This window comes from Sebastes fasciatus, chromosome 15 (genome assembly GCF_043250625.1).
Source record: "Sebastes fasciatus isolate fSebFas1 chromosome 15, fSebFas1.pri, whole genome shotgun sequence".
Taxonomy (NCBI): Eukaryota; Metazoa; Chordata; class Actinopteri; order Perciformes; family Sebastidae; genus Sebastes; species Sebastes fasciatus.
In genome coordinates, this window is record NC_133809.1 from 32,308,165 (window position 1) to 32,326,509 (window position 18,345).

The following is an 18,345-nucleotide window of genomic DNA, read 5'->3' on the forward strand; positions in this document are numbered from 1 at the left end:
TTCCATTTTCTGTTTCTCTTTGTCCTTAAAGGTGAATGGAGCCATTCACAAAGCTGTTTAATGTCTTTTAACTATCTATAAAAGTCTATAAAGTTTCAAAATTCTGATGATGTAATGATGCAGTTCTCTTTTTCTTTAGCTGGCTCCTCTATGAAAAACCTGGCTTCAAGGGTCGTATCATCGCCCTTGAGGAAGGTCCTACAGAGCACCTAGTGAATATGTGGGCAGAGGAGGGAACTCCAACGACACTAGACCAGATGGGTCAGCCTGTACCACAAGCACCTATGGTCATAGGTTCTATTCGATTGGCAGTTAGAGTAAGCTAACCTGATTATTTGTCAGTCTGTCATACTGCAATCATATTTGTATTGTTACTATTTGTCCTGTTATGTTGTTTCCCACCTCATCTAATCCCTGTAGAAGTCTTAAGCTGGGTATCAAACCTCAATATTTTTTGGTATCAACTGAAAAGTGAATGTGGCACGAGTATTGAAAACTGTCTAGTACCAAAAGCTGGCATGGAATGCTTTCTCAGATTTGTACTATTCCTCAATTATTCTTTGGTCAGACAGTTTGGGATATAGGCCCTGTCTACACGTATACACATATTTTTAAAAACAGATATTTTTCCCCTTCGTTTTACAAAATATTTCCATCCACTTTAGGACGCAAAAACGACTCCAAATACTCGCCAGGCCAGTAGGTGCCGATAAAGGCTACATCAACGATACAATGCTCTGGACATGAGAAAGTTTTCCTTCCATTCCTTATCGACAACAATCCCTGTCTCGAAATTTTCCCATCATCAGCTCGCTCGACCGGTCCTGATCCAAAACCGTTGTTTCTGGCGGTCTTTAAACCATGGGTGCTGAGGTGGACCAAATAGCATTGGGCGCAGTAGACGCCTCTGTTTGTCCGTGAAGCGGTGCAGCAATATTAAGTTCAAATGTAAAGTAGTAATTAGTCCGAGCAGTGCTAACAAAGCGTAAACTAGCCGGTAGTCCACCATCTTTGTTTATGTCTCTGGCTCATTACACAAAGCAACAATGGGCATGCGCAAATTGAGGAGAGGATGTCATTGTTTCCCACACGCTCCGTTTTACACGTCCACACCGATACAAAGTAACAGGAGTTTTAAAAATCTGCACCTTAGAAGGCGTTTTCAAAAATATCCGTTTGTGTGACCCAAAACTCTGGTTGTGTGCGGACGAGAGGCCATAACGTAGAGGAAAATATCTGTTTTTAAAAATAGCTGTATACGTGTTGATCATAATCATAATTTTGTTACTTTTAGACCGTATTTATTTATGTAGGTGAAGTTCTTATATTTTAAATTTAACATTAGAAAAGCAGGGTTTCTTTTGTTAAATATAATTCTTTTTGTTTTTTTGGTATTACTCAAAGTACAGTATCGAAACTATTATAGCTTACTCAGACACTTCGGTAATGTATTCACTCTAAAAATGTAAAATGCCCAGTTACCCAGCCTTATATGTTTAGATACATTCTCAAATTAAAAACTTGAAATTCTCACACAATTTTATTTTTATTTTTGTGTTTTATAGGATTATAGCGTACCCCAAATTGACCTGTTTTCAGAGGTAAACGGGTTGGGGAGGATGTCATCTTACTGTGGCGACGCTGTAGAGATTGTCTCCTTCGGGATCCCACAGACTACCGGCTCAATTAAGGTTCACTCTGGAGTGTAAGTTCAGCTGACAGCCAAAGGCTCTTTTGTGTCAATCATTTAAAGTAACGGGGAATGTTCCATTATGGAAGCATCTTTCAGTGTCATGGTTGGTAGCAATCCTGCTACTTAGTGGTAGTTTTAAAGCTCACAGCGACGCAGTCTCTTCTGGGACAGTACTGGAAAGAGTCTGTGTGTAGCATCTGTTCTCTGTTTATGAAGGAATGCATGTTGCAGGCTAGAGCTTGTGATTATCATAGTTTTAACTGCTGCTGATTATTGATGGTTAGCACTTACATTTTTTAACTGGTGTAGAGAAAAAGTATATTTAGTCCCTCCAGTCATTGTGTAATAGGGCAGGATCTGAAATGAACTTTTTTTCACTATCGCAAGTATTTTTTTTTTTTTCTGGCACTCAGAAATTTTATCTGCCACTTTTGAAATCTATATCAATTTTCTAAAAAAATCTATAGGATTCACCCAATACTCATTTTTGAACAGATCACGAACGCATCATAATGCAACTCAATGGAAGCTCCGTTAACGTTAGTAGATGTGTTATTTAGCCAAGCAGGACCAACCGGCCTCTAACAGCTAACGTTACTAACTCTCCTCCTGCCCATTTCAACACGGATTTGTTGTTCACAGTGTCGCTTTATCAGGGAGTAGCGATAGTAGCGCCATGCTTTTTAGCGCTTTTTTTCTCTCGCTCCGGTCCCAAACAAACTGAAACATGATACAGCGTGCATATGCCGTTTCGTCATTGTGCATGTGTAACAGTCAGAAAGCATCAATACAGAAGAATCCCCAGAAGAATCCCCAGAGAGTCATGACTCTCTGGGGATTCTTTGTTGTCCGATTCCTTGGCAATCGGACAACAAAGAACCCATTCTCTATTCCCATCCCTACCATTTTCCCTGCCTGCCAAAGTGGCGTCTGTCGTGATGATTTTACCCACCACTGCCAACAATTTAGCCACATTTGGCAGGTGGCGGGTGCTAATTTCAGACCCTGGTAAAGGATAAGACAGAGTTGCCTCTTCAAAGTACTGTGCAGAAAAAGTCACTACATAGTCATTACTTTCCCTTTCCCTCCTCCCATTCTTTTCTCACATTCCCTCCCATGCTGCCTCTGTGTCTTTAGCTGGCTGGTGTACACTGATCCAGGGTTTGGAGGTTTTGTTGGAGTGCTGGAGGTGGGAGAGTATCCCTGCCCACAGGACTGGGGTTTCCCTGAGCCCTTCATCGGGTCTCTCAGACCCCTCCGAATGGTACAGTACATGAAATATATCACATATGTTTCCACATTTTGTCACTTGTCTCGGTCTGACAAGCATCTGTCTCTTCATTACAGGGACCAATAAAGGTGGAGCGTCCTCATGAATTCAAGGTGTGTTCTGCATTGCATTACATTTGTTGCATCTATCAATATCTGCTGTTTATAGAAAGCACACACACACACACACACACACACGCTGAAGTGTCAACACAAAGTCTCATATGTTACTTTTGTTAACTATCGCTTAAGAGAATCTTGTTAAGAGGCAAAGGATGGGGGAGAAACTCAACTTTGTGGTGGATATGGTGTGGGTACCATGAATCACAAAGGTTTAGTCGAGGCATGTTTAACTGATATTATTCATGATGTTGATGACTTGGCTCAGGCTAAGACTCAGAATTTGGAGTACTGTACGTCTAACATAATATAGATTTAGAGAAACTTGAGACTGATACCACCAAATATTAAAAATGATTTGTAGAGATTAAATTTAAAAACAATTAATTAATTATGAAAATAATCGTTAGTTGCAGCCGTAGGCCGCGCCGCATCAAGCTGACTGCTAAAATAAGATGTTCACTGTGTCTGCAGTTTATGTTCATCCAGTAAATTACCCAAAATATGTTGATCATTTTCATCATTTAGGAATTGGTAGCTAATTGCCCTTTTCAACAAAAATGTTCCAGGAACTATGGAACCAGAGGAGATAAACTAGGAACTAGAAGTCTGTTTTTCTGCTACATTTGAAAAACTGGAGATCAGACAAATTAATCACACATGACAAAGAATTATCTTGTGCTTTCTATTGACTGCGGTGTGACCTTTAGTACGTGAACGCCATGAAGCGAAGCGAATAAAACTCTTGTTGACTCGCTTTGTTCGCTCCTTCTCTCTCTCTCTCTCTCTCTCTCTGTCTCTCTCTCTCTTTCTCTCTCTCTCTCTCTCTCTATAGCATAGCAGGGGCTTTTTTTTTTACTTTTAATCCTTGAGAACAAGATCCTTTTGGGTTCCTCAAAAGGATCTTGTTCTCAAGGGAAAGTTCCTGTGAAACTGTGTAATCATTTCCTAGATACAGCTCAAAGTAAAAGCTCAAAGAAATAAAGTCTGTACTTGTAGCCAGTGTTACAGACCGATGTGACATGTGTCACTGTAGTTTGTAGAAGTATTGTCATTCTACCTTAGGACAGAAATGAGCCAAAAACTCTACACAGACACATCTATAGCCCTATTTCCACCGCAGGAACTTTCCCCCGGAACTAAGAACCTTTAGAGGAACTAGTTGCAGTTCAACCGCAGGGACCAGGGTCTAAATTAAGTTCCGAGGACACTTGATGGGGCCTTTTTACCCCAAAAAAGGCCCTGGTTGGGGGGCTATTACTTTCTGAAAGTACCTGAACTTTCAGTGTGGAGTTTGCAGGGATGACTGTCGCTGATTGGTAAAACACACACACAGCACCGCTGCTTCAACGGCCTCAACTCGTGTACCACTTCAGTCAAGGAAGTCCTCTAGTATTGATTTAGGATCATTTTAGGACGAGAGGAGAACATTTCTCTTTGTTGGATAACATTAAAAGTAAAGTTCGGCTCTGCTGTCGGCTTCCCGTCTCATTAAAAACAGAGAGAGAGAGATGGCAAGGGCAATAGGTAACGTTAGATGAGGAAGACAGCCGGCGGTGCTGTGAATGAGAGAAAGAAAAGTTATTTTCTGATTGTTTCACGGTGTTAAAGTTCTAAATCACAAATAAATAACCATTAAACACTCAATAGATGATCTACTGAGGAGACAGACTCTTAGTTTCATTTCATTCATCACATCCCACGTTCATCAGTAAATACATGCAGCAGTAAATAAAGTCGCAGTGAGATGAAACGTAACGTTTATTTTTTCTAAGGTTTATTTTTTTCTAGTGTGTTTTTCAGAGCAAACAGGCGACACACTGAACGTCAGGCTGCAGAGTGAGTTTACTGCTGTGACCACCAGCAGCCCTCGTCTCATGTCATGTTGCTTTTTCAGAAGTCAGCGGATTAATTTGCCTGATCTTAGCAGGTTTTTAGACCGCAGTGGAAACACAGACAACAATGGGCTGAGGAACCTTTTAGTTCCTTGAAAAGTAGTTCCAGGGAAAGTCTCGCAAACCTTTGGTGGAAACCCAGCTTTAGGCCTGTGTTTACAACTACAGCTCACCTTTAACTCCTTTCTCTCCTGCTTCAGGCCTTAGTGTTCACCAAGCCCAACTTTGATGGAGAGTGCATAGAGGTGGACAGTGATGCGTACAACTTACAAGAACAACAAGTGGAAGAGGAGAAAACAGGCAAACCAGACAAGAACAAGAAGACCGTGTCTACAGTGGGGTCTATAAAGATACTTGGTGGTCTGTAAGTATCTGTTTGAGATAATAGATGCAGGGTGATCATCTTTGTTTGGCAGGCAGCCAACTATTAGGATATGAAACAAACAGCTAAACAAATGTGTGATCAGATTTCAGGAGAAGACTCAAACTAATGTGAAATATTAGTGCTAATTGTTTGTTCCGTCCTTGCAGCTGGGTGGGCTATCAGGAGGCAGACTTCGAGGGCCAGCAGTACATCCTGGAGGAGGGGCAGTATCCTCACTGCAGTGACTGGGGAGGATCTGAGGAGGGGCTCCTGTCACTTCGGCCTGTATGCGCAGTAAGTATCACCAGCAATATTACAGATACAGTGAAATGGTGTTCTGCAAGATTTATTGTTTGATCTTGTATATATATATAATATATCAGAAATATTGCTGTGGTGTTTCTGCGCTGGTCATTCAAACAGTGCTCTGCCATTGTAGGTAAAAAAAGGAAAAAAAATGTACGGAGCCAGGGGAGAATATCTGAGATTTTTCTCTTAAATCTACTACTTTAATCTCAGAGAATATACAATTTTTTTCTCAGAATATTACCCCACCGGCTCCGTTATTATTATTATTTTTTACCTAACATGGCCCTAATAGACTGTTGTAGAAATAAGAGATCACCCTTTCTAATAATTTCACTGTATTATTTTTGCTAGGATTTCCTGTCCCCTCATATTAAACTGTTCAGTGAGCGGCACTTTGATGAACTGGGGCTGAGTGTGGACTTGCTGGGTCCCGTCCCCAGCATGGAGGACTTCGGCCATGGTGGCAAAACTCAGTCTATCAACGTCATGGGTGGAGTGTAAGTCAAACAAACACACAAAAAAAAACATAAAGAAGGAGGGACCCACAGCTTGTGTTGTCCACGCCCTTATAGTGTTTGGGCGTGTGCTTCTCACCTACCATACTTGACTAAGCGCTCTGTCACTGTACACACACGTACAAGCACACACACACACACGCACACACACACACACACACACACACACACACACACACACACACACACATGCACATATACAGCCCTAGAGGATACAATTATGAACAATCTCGTGCGATTGATCCATTAGAGTAAATGATTTGTCACGTTTGACAAAGGATGACTAAAAGCTTCCATCTCTTGAGGGCAAGGATTTACCGATGATATGAACGAGGAGAGTGAATCTTTAGTTACTATTAAATATAGACTACATTACAGATTACAGGCTTCTTTTCAAAGTTTCTGCAGAGAAAAGGAAGCTTTGTTCCAGGTACAGCACATACTGTACAGTTTGTCAAATCACAAGTTAAGTACCTAATTGTTTAAAATCAAAAGTTTCACAATGGTTTAAATACATTTCTAGTCAGTTATTTATATTAAATAATACATTTAAAACATGGCACAAGTTTCTTTAGTTAACAGATTTTTGTCAATCAGCCAGCTGAGTGATTTGAACCTTTATCACCATCTTTATGTAACGTTCTACTGTTTGCTTTACATCTGCCTCGCCAGCTCAATCGTTTTACAGCCTCATAAAAGCACAGACTTCCTCTTTTTATCATGGTAGCATGCAGTCCAAGTCAGTGATTTAATCAGTCGAGTCTGACTGACCAATCAGGATTCCTAACCATCTCCATTTATACTAGGGCTGTCAATCGATTCAAATATTTAATCACGACTAATCGCATGATTGTCCATAGTTAATCGTGATACATTCATTTTGTATCTGTTCAAAATGTACCTTTAAAGGGAGATTTGTCAAGTATTTAATACTCTTATCAACATGGGAGTGGACAAATATGCTGTTATGCAAATGTATGTATATATGAATTATTGTAAATCAATGAACTTAGTATGACATGGTTGGTACCAGTGGATTCCTTAGGGTTCATATGATGAACTGAGCCGCTACAACCTCAAAATCACAAGCTGCGCTAATGTGTTAAAGAAATGAGCAAAAGATAAACAAATTTGCGTTATTACATGATATTATCATGTCAACTTTGACAGGCATATATGTATCTATCTATCTATCTATCTATATCTCTATCTATATATAGATATATAGATAGAGATATAGATAGATATATAGATATAGATATAGATGTAGATATAGATATATACACATATATATATATATACACATATACATATATATATATATATATATGTATCAGAGGCGGCTGGTGACTCAAAAATCATCATGTCATCAATCGTCATGTTACTTTACATTAGTTGGATACTTATCTCTACTTTCTTTATTTATTAAACATAAGAACACAATTCACATTCAGTATAATAACAACAAAAGAGCCAGAGGTATATCACACTAAACAAATATGTAGTATACGGTATTTATTGTTTCATTTATATTTATGAATAAAAGATTAAAAGAAAACACATCAAATTTGTTATAAGAAAATATTGTTTTGGTGTTTTTGAAGAAACCAAACAGCACATTTTCCCATTATTATGTCTTTAAAGATATGATCAATGACAAATCTGCAAGTCTTTGTCTTTTTTCATTTCTGCATGTAGTGGTTCACTTCCTTATCCTTATCCTTATTCACTATTAGGTATTTATGAGGAAGCATCCAGACCTTCATCCAATAGTCTATATGTCATTTACAAACTGATCCCAACATGCCACGATGACATCTGGAATAGAGACAACCTCTCTTTGAAACAGGGCAGCTATAGCTTTATTATTATTTGGAGATGTGGTGAGAAACATATTGTTCCTATCGAGACGAGTCAGCTGTGTTGGGCTTATCTCTGCTTTCTTATTAAGCAGTAAAACAACGGCTTACTAGATTTCTAATAAACGATCCTTGTAGGCTCTGCATGAGGATGAACTTCTTGTGTGCGTAATGTGTCACTAGAAGCCTGTCAGTATGTGACAGTGGGAACACCCTCCATGCCGTTGCCGGGATCCAGTCCGGGCTGCGCAGAGTAAGTTACAGAAGCACACGTCAGACCGGGACACCGACATTCCCACCGTAGTTCAGCTGTCTGTCCAGCCCGGACAGATGAGGCAGCGAGGCCCAAGGTAGCGGGGCAGCGAGGCCCGAGGCTTGGCCAGCAGAGCGAGAGGGGTTATCCTCCCTTGGAGCGTCATTTTATGTATTTTGGCCAGTCACAGACAAGCATGAAAAAAATGAATTCATATACTTTTATTATAATTACTTTTTTCTGGTCCACTTAATTTGGATATTATTATTATTTAGTTATTTAGTTATCTTTACCCCCGCGAGCCCAAAACACTACACTATAGTTAGAGATGCACCGATCCAACTTTTTCAGTCCTGATTTTGGGCATCGGCCGATACCGAGTACCGATCCGATACCGACCCGATACTGAGTACCGATCTGATACCGAGTACCGATCTGATACCGAGTACCGATCCGATACCGATCCGATACCGAGTACCGATCTGATACCGAGTACCGATCCGATACCGATCCGATACCGAGTACCGATCCAATACCGAGTACCGATCCGATACCGAGTACCGACCCGATACCGGTGTTTAATTAATCAGCTGCATGCCTCACTGGCAGGAAGTGACTGGATCATTCTTTTATGTGTAAGACAACATCAGGCTGGACTTAAACATTACTTTCCTAACTTTGTAAAACAAAATGTAACAAATAAATACAAAGATCTAAATTTACTGTATTGTTATTTATTATTAAAATAATAAATCATACACCAGCAACTTGGCAAAAAAATTATAATTCCAGTGTAAACTTTTAATGCAGCAACAAATTGGTCAAAACTTAAACAGCAAACACATTCCAGTATATAATGTATATAGTATATAAACATAGAATTGAATTGAATAGATCGGCCCCATTGTCAGCGATATCCAATCCAGCTATTTGAGTCAGTATCAGCCTGATATCTGATCCAGTATTGATGCATCCCTAACTTAAGTTATAGTTCAGTTATTTTGTGTATGAAAGTTTGCTTAAAAGTGGAAAAAAATGTCCAAAGTATATTTGAATAAAAGATTTAATCAGAGAGCCAATCAGGATAGGAAGAGACCGCTGGACCTGTATCTGTCTCTGATAAATGAACTCTGTCACGGTGGTGTTTTGCATCTTTAGGATGTTGTTTTTGTGTCCCTGGCAGGTGGGTGGGGTTTGAGAAGCCTGGATTCAGTGGAGAGCTCTACGTCCTGGAGAGAGGCCTGTATGCAAACCCAGCGGACTGGGGAGCCAAGAACTTCAAGATCTCGTCCATACAGCCGGTCTTCCATGTAAGAAACGACGTGTAGGATCAGTTCAAAACAGGATGTGGTTAAACAGGTTTTTTCACAAGGAAAGAAATAGTGTCTGCCTTTGTGATGTTTTGAATAAATGTCATTTGTAATGAAAAGTTTACATGTGTGCAAAGTTTATGTTAATACCTCCCTCCTATCTGTTTTATAGGACACACTGATGGAAACCGCAAAATTCAAGGTATCATCCCTCCATTCCAGACTTGATATAAAAACCCATTATTCCTGGCTGAGTCGCTAACTTCTGTTTTAATGTGTGTTACAGGTGCAGCTGTATTCTGAGCCAGACTTCCAGGGACGGCTGGTGGCTCTGGAGGACAGCTCAGCAGCTCTGGATGAGGACTTCACACCCAAGTCCTGTAAGGTGCTGGTTGGCAGGTAGGCACATTACCTACAACTCTCACTGATATTTACGGTATAAGAGATTCGACATGGCTGGCTGGAGAATGAATGCTGTATTTATTTGGCATAAAAAATACTTTTGTACAGATTAATTCCACGTGCATCTCTTTAATTGGAGAACTTTAACAGTCCTTGGTTCCAACGAGCCCTTTTCCAAACACACTGAATAAACTCAGCAGCATTTGGGGGGCCCAGCTGAGAGTGACAATAACAAACAACCTTATGATAAAGTGGTAGAAATCACTAATACAAGTGCCATGGAGGTAGAGTGTATGAAATAGTGTTATGAGCAGGGCTGTCAATCAATTAAAATAGTTTATTGCGATTAATCGCAAATTAATCTCACATTATTTTATCTGTTCTAGATGAACCTTAAAGGGAGATTTCTTAAGTATTTAATACTCTTATCAACATGGGAGTGGACAAATATGCTGCTTTATGCAAATGTATGTATATATTTATTATTGTAAATCAGTTAACAACACAAAACAATGACAGATATTGATCCAGAAATCCTCACAAGTACTGCATTTAGCATAAAACAATATGCTCCAATCATAACATGGCAAACTGCAGCCCAACAGGCAACAACATCTGTCAGTGTGTCAGTGTGCTGACTTGACTATGACTTGCCCCAAACTGCATGTGATTATCATAAAGTGGGCATGTCTGTAAAGGGGAGACTCGTGGGTACCCATAGAACCCATTTACATTCACTGATCTGGAGGTCAGAGGTCAGAGGTCAAGGGACCTCTTTGAAAATGCCCTTCGCCAAAATTTAGAGCAAGTCTGGAGCATTATTTAACCTCCTTCGCGACAAGCTAGTATGACATGGTTGGTACCGATGGATTCATCAGGTGTTCTAGTTTCATATGATACCAGTATCTTCACTCTAGCTTTAAAACTGAGCCGCTACAACCTAAAAATCGCAAGTTGCGTTAACGCGTTAAAGAAATTGGTGGCGTTAAAAAGAATTGCGTTAACACGTTATTATCATGTTAACTTTGACAGCCCTAGATATAAGAGGTGATTTTAAAGAGGATACAGAGTTAATGGCAAAATTGAAGAACAATATGACAACAATAATGTGTGTGTTTCTGTGTCAGCTGGGTGGCTTATGAAGGAGCTCAGTTCACAGAGAACATGTATGTGTTGGAGGAGGGAGAATACCCCAACACAGAGGCCATGGGCTTCCTGTCCTCAGACTCGACCATTCGCTCCATACAGACTGCTGGACATGTGAGTAAAGCTACATTTGGGCCCTTTGTGATGCTCACTCTGTGCTGTTGGTGATAAAGGAATCGTTGTGGGTGAGACTAATAAGGAATGAATCTTTGTGGTCTTGTTGTTCAGGAGATGTCTCTGCCCTCCATCGTCTTGTTCAGTAAGGTGGGCTGTAGAGGTCGCAGAGTGCTGCTGACCAATGGAGCTGAGAACCTGCTGCAGGCAGGCCTGGACACACGCATCCGCTCCGTGGTGGTGGAGGGAGGAATGTATGTCACTGTTTTCAAATGTCCACTATTCTCTTTCTAATGGCACAGTCTAAATGGATCAAAGTAGTAGCTGCATCACTAGCAATCAGAACGCAGATGAAACCTGCTATTAATCCTTAGCTTGATTGACAGGTCATAAGATACACATACTAACAGAACAAAACTGAAGCTATCAGTGTTTTAGAGTTAACCTTAAAGTTGTTTATATACATTTCTGCACACAAAATGTTGATTTTCTTCATCTCTTCAGTTGAGTGTACCTTAGACCTTAAATTTATGTGAACTGGTAAAACTTGTTATGGGTGGCAATTTAAAGGTGCAGTCACCAACTCTATTACACTTTGTTGTCAAATTCAGCAAATATCTCGGCCCGCTAGATGTCCGTTCTGAGTGTGCGCTGAAACAAAATACGGTGTTCATACAGAGCCCTGGCTCTGGCTGGAAATAAAAGCCGGGACTCCATCAAAAGGGACTTTCAGTCCCGGGAACTACTTTTCAAGGGACTAAAAGGTTCCTCAGCCCACTGTTGTCTGCATTTCCACCGCGGTCTAAAGACCTGCTAAGATCAGGCAAATTAGTCTGCTGACTTCTGAAAAAGCAACATGACATGAGACGAGGGCTGCTGGTGGTCACAGCAGTAAACTCACTCTGCAGCCTGACGTTCAGTGTGTCGCCTGTTTGCTCTGAAAAACACACTAGAAAAAAATAAACCTTAGAAAAAAATAAACGTTACGTTTCATCTCACTGCGACTTTATTTACTGCTGCATGTATTTACTGATGAACGTGGGATGTGATGAATGAAATGAAACTAAGAGTCTGTCTCCTCAGTAGATCATCTGTTGAGTGTTTAATGGTTATTTATTTGTGATTTAGAATGTTAACACCGTGAAACAATCAGAAAATAACTTTTCTTTCTCTCATTCACGGCACCACCATGGTGTCTCCCTCTTCTACCGTTACCGTTGCCTTCGCGAACTCTCTCTCTCTTCTTCTCTCTCTCTGTTTTTAATGAGACGGGAAGCCGACAGCAGAACCGAACTTTACTTTTAATGTTATCAAACATCTCCTCTCGTCCTAAAATGCTGGATGTGGTACACGAGTTGAAGCCGTTGAAGCAGCGCTGCTGTGTGTGTGTGTGTGTGTGTGTGTGTGTGTGTGTGTGTGTGTGTGTGTGTGTGTGTGTGTGTGTGTGTGTGTGTGCGCAAACTCCACCCGCCCAACCAGGGCCTTTTTGGGGGTAAAAGGGCTCTGTGAAATGTCACCGGAACTTCATCTAGACCCTGCAGTCGAATGCAGGGACCAGAATGGCCGACTCCACCTTTTTTTTTTTTTTTTTTTTTAAGTTATTTTTTTTGGGGGCATTTTTTAAGCATTTTATTGATAGGACAGTGGATAGAGTGTTGAAAGGGGGAGAGAGAGAGTTGACATGCGGAAAGGACCACAGGCCGGATTCGAACCCCGGTCCACCGCTGCTAGGACTGAGCCTTAGCGATACATGGGCGCTCGCTCTACCGACTGAGCTAACCAGCCGCCGCCGCCGCCGACTCCACCTTTAAATACATATTTCAATTTGCAAACCTTCAACCTTTAACTACTAATGTGTTGAGGATCAGGGATCAGTGGAAAAACATGTAAATGTTCACATTCCTGCACAAAGTTTGACAGGGACACATGAAATTCCCTTAAATGGTGTTAGCTTAGCCTTTAGAACGGGACTGTTCTCATTAAGAGCAGTAAACATGTCAGAGATGTGAGGACACATGTGACAGCTGTAAATCATGAAGCTCAGCTTGAAATGTAAATATGAGATTTTTTTTCTACATTGTCCCACATTGTCGCACATTTGTGAAGCTGAACACGGCTGTCGTCTCCCTAGGTGGGTGTTGTATGAAGGCAGTAACTACCGAGGTCGACAGCTGCTTCTCCTGCCAAGTCAAGTGGCTGATTTGTGGCAGTTGAGCGGCTGGCAGCAAATAGGATCCCTACGTCCTTTACTCCAGGTATGGAAGGAGGGATGAATCAAAACATAATTGTAGGACTTAGTTTAGTACATCAAGTTAGTGATGAGGAATATAAGTCACACATCTAGTTGTGAATGACTTTGACATGTATACATAAATGAAATGTGTGTTTTCCTCCAACAGAAGCAGATGTACGTCCGTCTGCGGAACAAGGAGACGGGAGGTGTGATGTCCCTGACAGGAACTTTGGATGACATCAAGCTGATGAGGGTTCAGGCTGTGGAGGAGACAGGAGGGTTAGAGCACGTCTGGCTCTATCGGGACGGGCTGCTTTCCTGCAAGGTACAACATTAAACCAACGCTGATCAGAGCAGGGCTCTAGTCAAGTCCAACTTAATCGAGTCCAAGTCAAGTCCAAGAACAGGTCCAGTCGAGTCGTTAGGATGGATAGAAATAATCTATCTATAAACAATACTGATCTGTCTTCTACCATCAAACTAATCAATGGTTTGAGGACCGTTACAGTCTAACGTTTCTACAACGGGTCCACCCCCAATATGCACACGAGCATATATATATATATATACACGAGCAGGGACATTTTCATTCAATTTTCGATTTCAATTTATTTACTGAGATTATTATTGATGCAAATAGCATGGACGTAGGAGCAGTAGATGTCCTGCAGCAGCTCCGAAAACAAACAACCATCAGTTAATAAAGTTTCAACTCAGTATTAAGTTTAACTTGGTGATCAAACTGTAGTGTTCACCTCTTCCTGGGATACAGGCTATATGTGAGGTACACCAGTAGGCTATTTGTGGTGGGAAAGACCATTGTTTTTTATCCGTTTATTATCATATGCATTATTATTCCTTGTGAGGCAGACTCTATCCACATCATCTGTGGAAACTCTACGGAAGCCCACAGGGACAACACACCAGGCTGTTTATATAGCTAATGGCCATGCAATTTCTTCAAACAGCACCTACAGGAGATACAGAAGTGTTCCATTTACAAATACTTGTAGTATGGCCTTAAACGCCTTTTATCTTCAGTATTTTGCTCTCTGACAGTCTTGTGGTTGTACTCACCCTACAGTAACAGTGTCTGTGCCACATATGAGTCATAAATGTCAAATTTGTGCACAAAAAGTGTGATTATTTGGAACGGCTGTTACTTTTCTGTAGGAACTATTTCAGTAGTTTGAAAGATGACTGTAGTGAAAACCCTCTACTCTCTGGCACACTTATTTTAGCTACTGTGACTGTGTACTTGAAAACAAGGACGTGAACAAGACGATATGTGAAGCAGGAAAAAACATGAATTCAATAGACTTCATTCATTCCGCTGGTCACCTCCAGCAAAGAGGTTCTGTTTTTATTCCTGTCCGTTAGTTAGCAGGATATCTCAAACAATGCAGCATTGGGGACAATGACGAGTTTTTATTGTTTTTTAATGTAACCTCAATAATTTGTAATGGATTTTTTTACGGTTTTGTGTGTGTATTTTGACGAAAATACTTTCTATTATGAAATAATATATTACTACGAAAGCCCTGAAAGGCAAGTGGAAAAAAAAGTAACTTAAAAAATGTATCCTGGCAAAAAACCTAAATAATGGATCACCAGAATTTATTTTTCTCACTTGCCACTCAGGGCTTCCGTACCTTAAGGAGATTGTGGCAGCAAAGGCGGCGGCATCAGAGGCATGCATCCTGTGAGAGCTCTGTAGTTTACAGTTTGTGCTCTGCACAAATGACAAAAGAATGAATGGCCAGCAGTTTGCCAGAGTATAACAACTGGTTTAACAAGGAAAACTAACCAATACTTACTCATTTCTCCTCATCCACGATGCCCTCTATGTCTCCAGCTGGTTGAGGACTGTTACCTGGAGACCACAGGCAGTGTGGTGATGGAGGGCAACAGGCTTTGTGTTACCCCGGAGCGAGGCACAGGCAACCACCTGTGGAACATCACCCCAGATGGCCTGGTGCACTGCCACCTCAAGCCTGACCTGGTCCTTGAGGTCAAAGGTCAGATAGCTTTGTCTTAGCTTAAAACATATTTTTTGTTGAGTTTAGGGCTGTCAAAGTTAACACAGTAACAACACAGTAACAACACGTTAACGCAGCAACAACAAACTAACGCAAATTTGTTTTAATGCAAGTAAGTAAGATATACTTTTATTGTCCCCGTGGGGCAATTTTTCCTGGACTCCGTCCAACTGCAGTTATAAGCACTAAATTAAAACAACATCAAACAAGAATGATAAAGGATTCCACCTAAGACAGGGAAACAGTTTGACAGAAACAGATGTTTCAACACATACACAGTCCACGTGCATAATGGCACATACCATCACACACACCATTAGGTAGTGCACTGCACCGTCTACCGTCTTGCCCATATTGCACAGACAATAGCCCAATATTACACAGAGGCAACATATTGCACTGTCCCTATTTAACATATAATGCCACTAATTTATTAAGGCAATTGGGTCTTTCGGAGGTTGTAGAGGCTCAGTTTTAGGGAAGAGTGAATATACTGGTATATAAAACTAGAAAACCTGATGAATCCATTGGTCCATGTCCATGTGTGATCCATGTCATACTAGCTTGTTGTGAAGGAGGTTAAATAACACTCCACAGTTAGACTAAATGTTGGCAAGGAAAAACTGTCATGGCCATTTTCAAAGGGGTCCCTTGACCTCTGACCTCCAGATATGTGAATGTAAATGGGTTCTATGGGTACCCACGAGTCTCCCCTTTACAGACATGACCACTTTATGATAATCACATGCAGTTTGGGGCAAGTCCTAGTCAAGTCATCACACTGACACACTGACAGCTGTTGTTGCCTGTTGGGCTGCAGTTTGACATGTTATGATTGGAGCATATTGTTTTATGCTAAATGCAGTACCTGTGAGGGTTTCTGGATCAATATCTGTCATTGATTTGTGTTGTTCATTGATTTACAATAATAAATATATACATACATTTGCATAAAGCAGCATATTTTTCCACTCCCATGTTGATAAGAGTATTAAATACTTGACAAATCTCCCTTTACGGTACATTTAGAACAGATAAAAAATGTGTGATTTATAGTGAATAATTGACAGCCCTAGTCGCGTTATGTTTTATGGAATATATTAAAAAGGTTCAACTATATGAGTATGTGATTGAGATTCAATCAGCCCTAAACCAACAGCTTCATCTCCTGGTGTACTGAAGAGGTGCATGATGGAAAATATCTGGCTGGTTGCACAAGCGCCCTCACTAACTTCAGTTTTGGCTTTAGTCAGACAGTTGTTGCTTTAACCACATATTGTACTAAACACCTGGTTTAAATAATGATTTTGATTACCAGTTGTTGTCAACAGTCTAAAAATGTTTTAAAGTGCAAAAACACTGACTTGTGTTTTGTTGTTGGCTTCTTAGGTGGTCATCAGTATGACAAGAACCAGGTGATCCTCAGCACATGGAATGAGAGAAAATTGAACCAAAGGTGGACCTTGGATATCCTGTGATCTGACTCACAAATCGTACTGAACCCTGTGATGCAGCTCCACTGTGGAGCCCAAACCACAGAAATGGGCCGGGTTGCGCAATGATTGCACCTTTTTGTAAAATGGTAAATGGACTTGCATTTATATAGCACCTTTCTAGTGTTCCGACCACTCAAAGCTCTTTACACTACATGTCAGCATTCACCCATTCACACACTGATGGCAGAGGCTACTAAGATGCCAACTTTGCCAATCAGGATCTAATCTAAATACTCATTCACTCACCGATGGCTATGCCTTCGGGAGCAATTTGGGGTTAAGTGTCTTGCTCAGGGACACATCGACATGTGACCCGGGTGTTACACCGGGGATCAAACCACCGACCTTCCAATTGGTGGACGTCCTGCTCTACCCTCTGAGCCACAGCAGCTGTAGTATTTAAACTCTTGTTGAGGAGGGTAACCAGTGACTGGATCAACATTAGAACTTGTATTGAATAAATGAGTGTACGAAATGTTGCTTATTTTTTGCCACTTGATTTGGATCACTATATACCAAAGACTCCATGCACCCTCTCTACGTTTCCACTGCATACAGTGAGAACTCAGCCCTGTTTCAATGCTGCATCCTTCTATTTCCTGTATGGTACTTTTCTACTGCTTGGTTCCAATGTGTGTTTTCTGACCATAATGTTGGCATGTTTAGTATATAGTGACAGCTGCAATATCACGTCCGATGTGCCTACACTCCAAAGATTTATGTAGACTAGATGTTTTCTTTTTATTAATGTAGATCCAAAATGATCTATAGTAAAGTTTTAATATCTTTTTAGGACTTTTTACATTTTTACACTTATTGTACTTTACTGCTTTAGATTGTACATAAGCATCAGGTGTATAGATTTGAGTTTAAATTTCAAAGCAGAACTGCAATGACAGTGCTGCCCACTGTTGATTGTAAATATGTGAATGTATAAGAGAAAACTGTTACACATGAAAATATGAATGTGATTTTCTTTCTTTGTTTTTTTTTAGAAAATAAAACATTGTCTTTCTTTAGATTTTAATTATCTGTTTCTGTGAAACTCAGACAGGCAGTTTGTTAGAGGTCAAGTGACTTAATCCATCTTCCATGGATTTGGGGTGGAATTGCTTTCACCAGAGCAAGCTACAAACCATTTTGTATGATCCACTGCTGCATAGAAATAGACTGAGGTAGGCCTATATTATGCACAAAGCTGTACACACATTTATACTATGGAGGACAAACTATGACCGGTCAAGCTTGTTCTAAAATGTCAGTAATATGACACCAAGCAGCAGCAGCTCCATTCATGAACGAGTACCACTAGAATGACCATAGAGCAG

At 40.6% G+C, this 18,345-nt stretch overlaps 1 protein-coding gene across 3 annotated transcripts in view; it reads left to right on the plus strand.

The window, feature by feature from the left end:
* Window positions 1-18,044, plus strand: part of crybg1a (crystallin beta-gamma domain containing 1a) — a 72,643-nt gene extending 54,599 nt beyond the window's left edge. For all 3 annotated transcript variants that reach the window (XM_074659929.1, XM_074659931.1, XM_074659930.1), the window contains 16 exons: window positions 140-317; window positions 1,566-1,705; window positions 2,831-2,957; window positions 3,041-3,076; window positions 5,178-5,341; window positions 5,509-5,635; window positions 6,002-6,147; window positions 9,461-9,587; window positions 9,760-9,789; window positions 9,874-9,986; window positions 11,117-11,249; window positions 11,364-11,503; window positions 13,381-13,504; window positions 13,649-13,807; window positions 15,338-15,500; window positions 16,911-18,044. In XM_074659929.1, coding sequence (XP_074516030.1) covers window positions 140-317; window positions 1,566-1,705; window positions 2,831-2,957; window positions 3,041-3,076; window positions 5,178-5,341; window positions 5,509-5,635; window positions 6,002-6,147; window positions 9,461-9,587; window positions 9,760-9,789; window positions 9,874-9,986; window positions 11,117-11,249; window positions 11,364-11,503; window positions 13,381-13,504; window positions 13,649-13,807; window positions 15,338-15,500; window positions 16,911-16,999 — 1,996 coding nt within the window. In that variant the 3' untranslated portion in view covers window positions 17,000-18,044. The remainder of the gene's footprint in view (window positions 1-139; window positions 318-1,565; window positions 1,706-2,830; window positions 2,958-3,040; window positions 3,077-5,177; window positions 5,342-5,508; window positions 5,636-6,001; window positions 6,148-9,460; window positions 9,588-9,759; window positions 9,790-9,873; window positions 9,987-11,116; window positions 11,250-11,363; window positions 11,504-13,380; window positions 13,505-13,648; window positions 13,808-15,337; window positions 15,501-16,910) is intronic.
* Window positions 18,045-18,345: the final 301 nt, after the last annotated feature.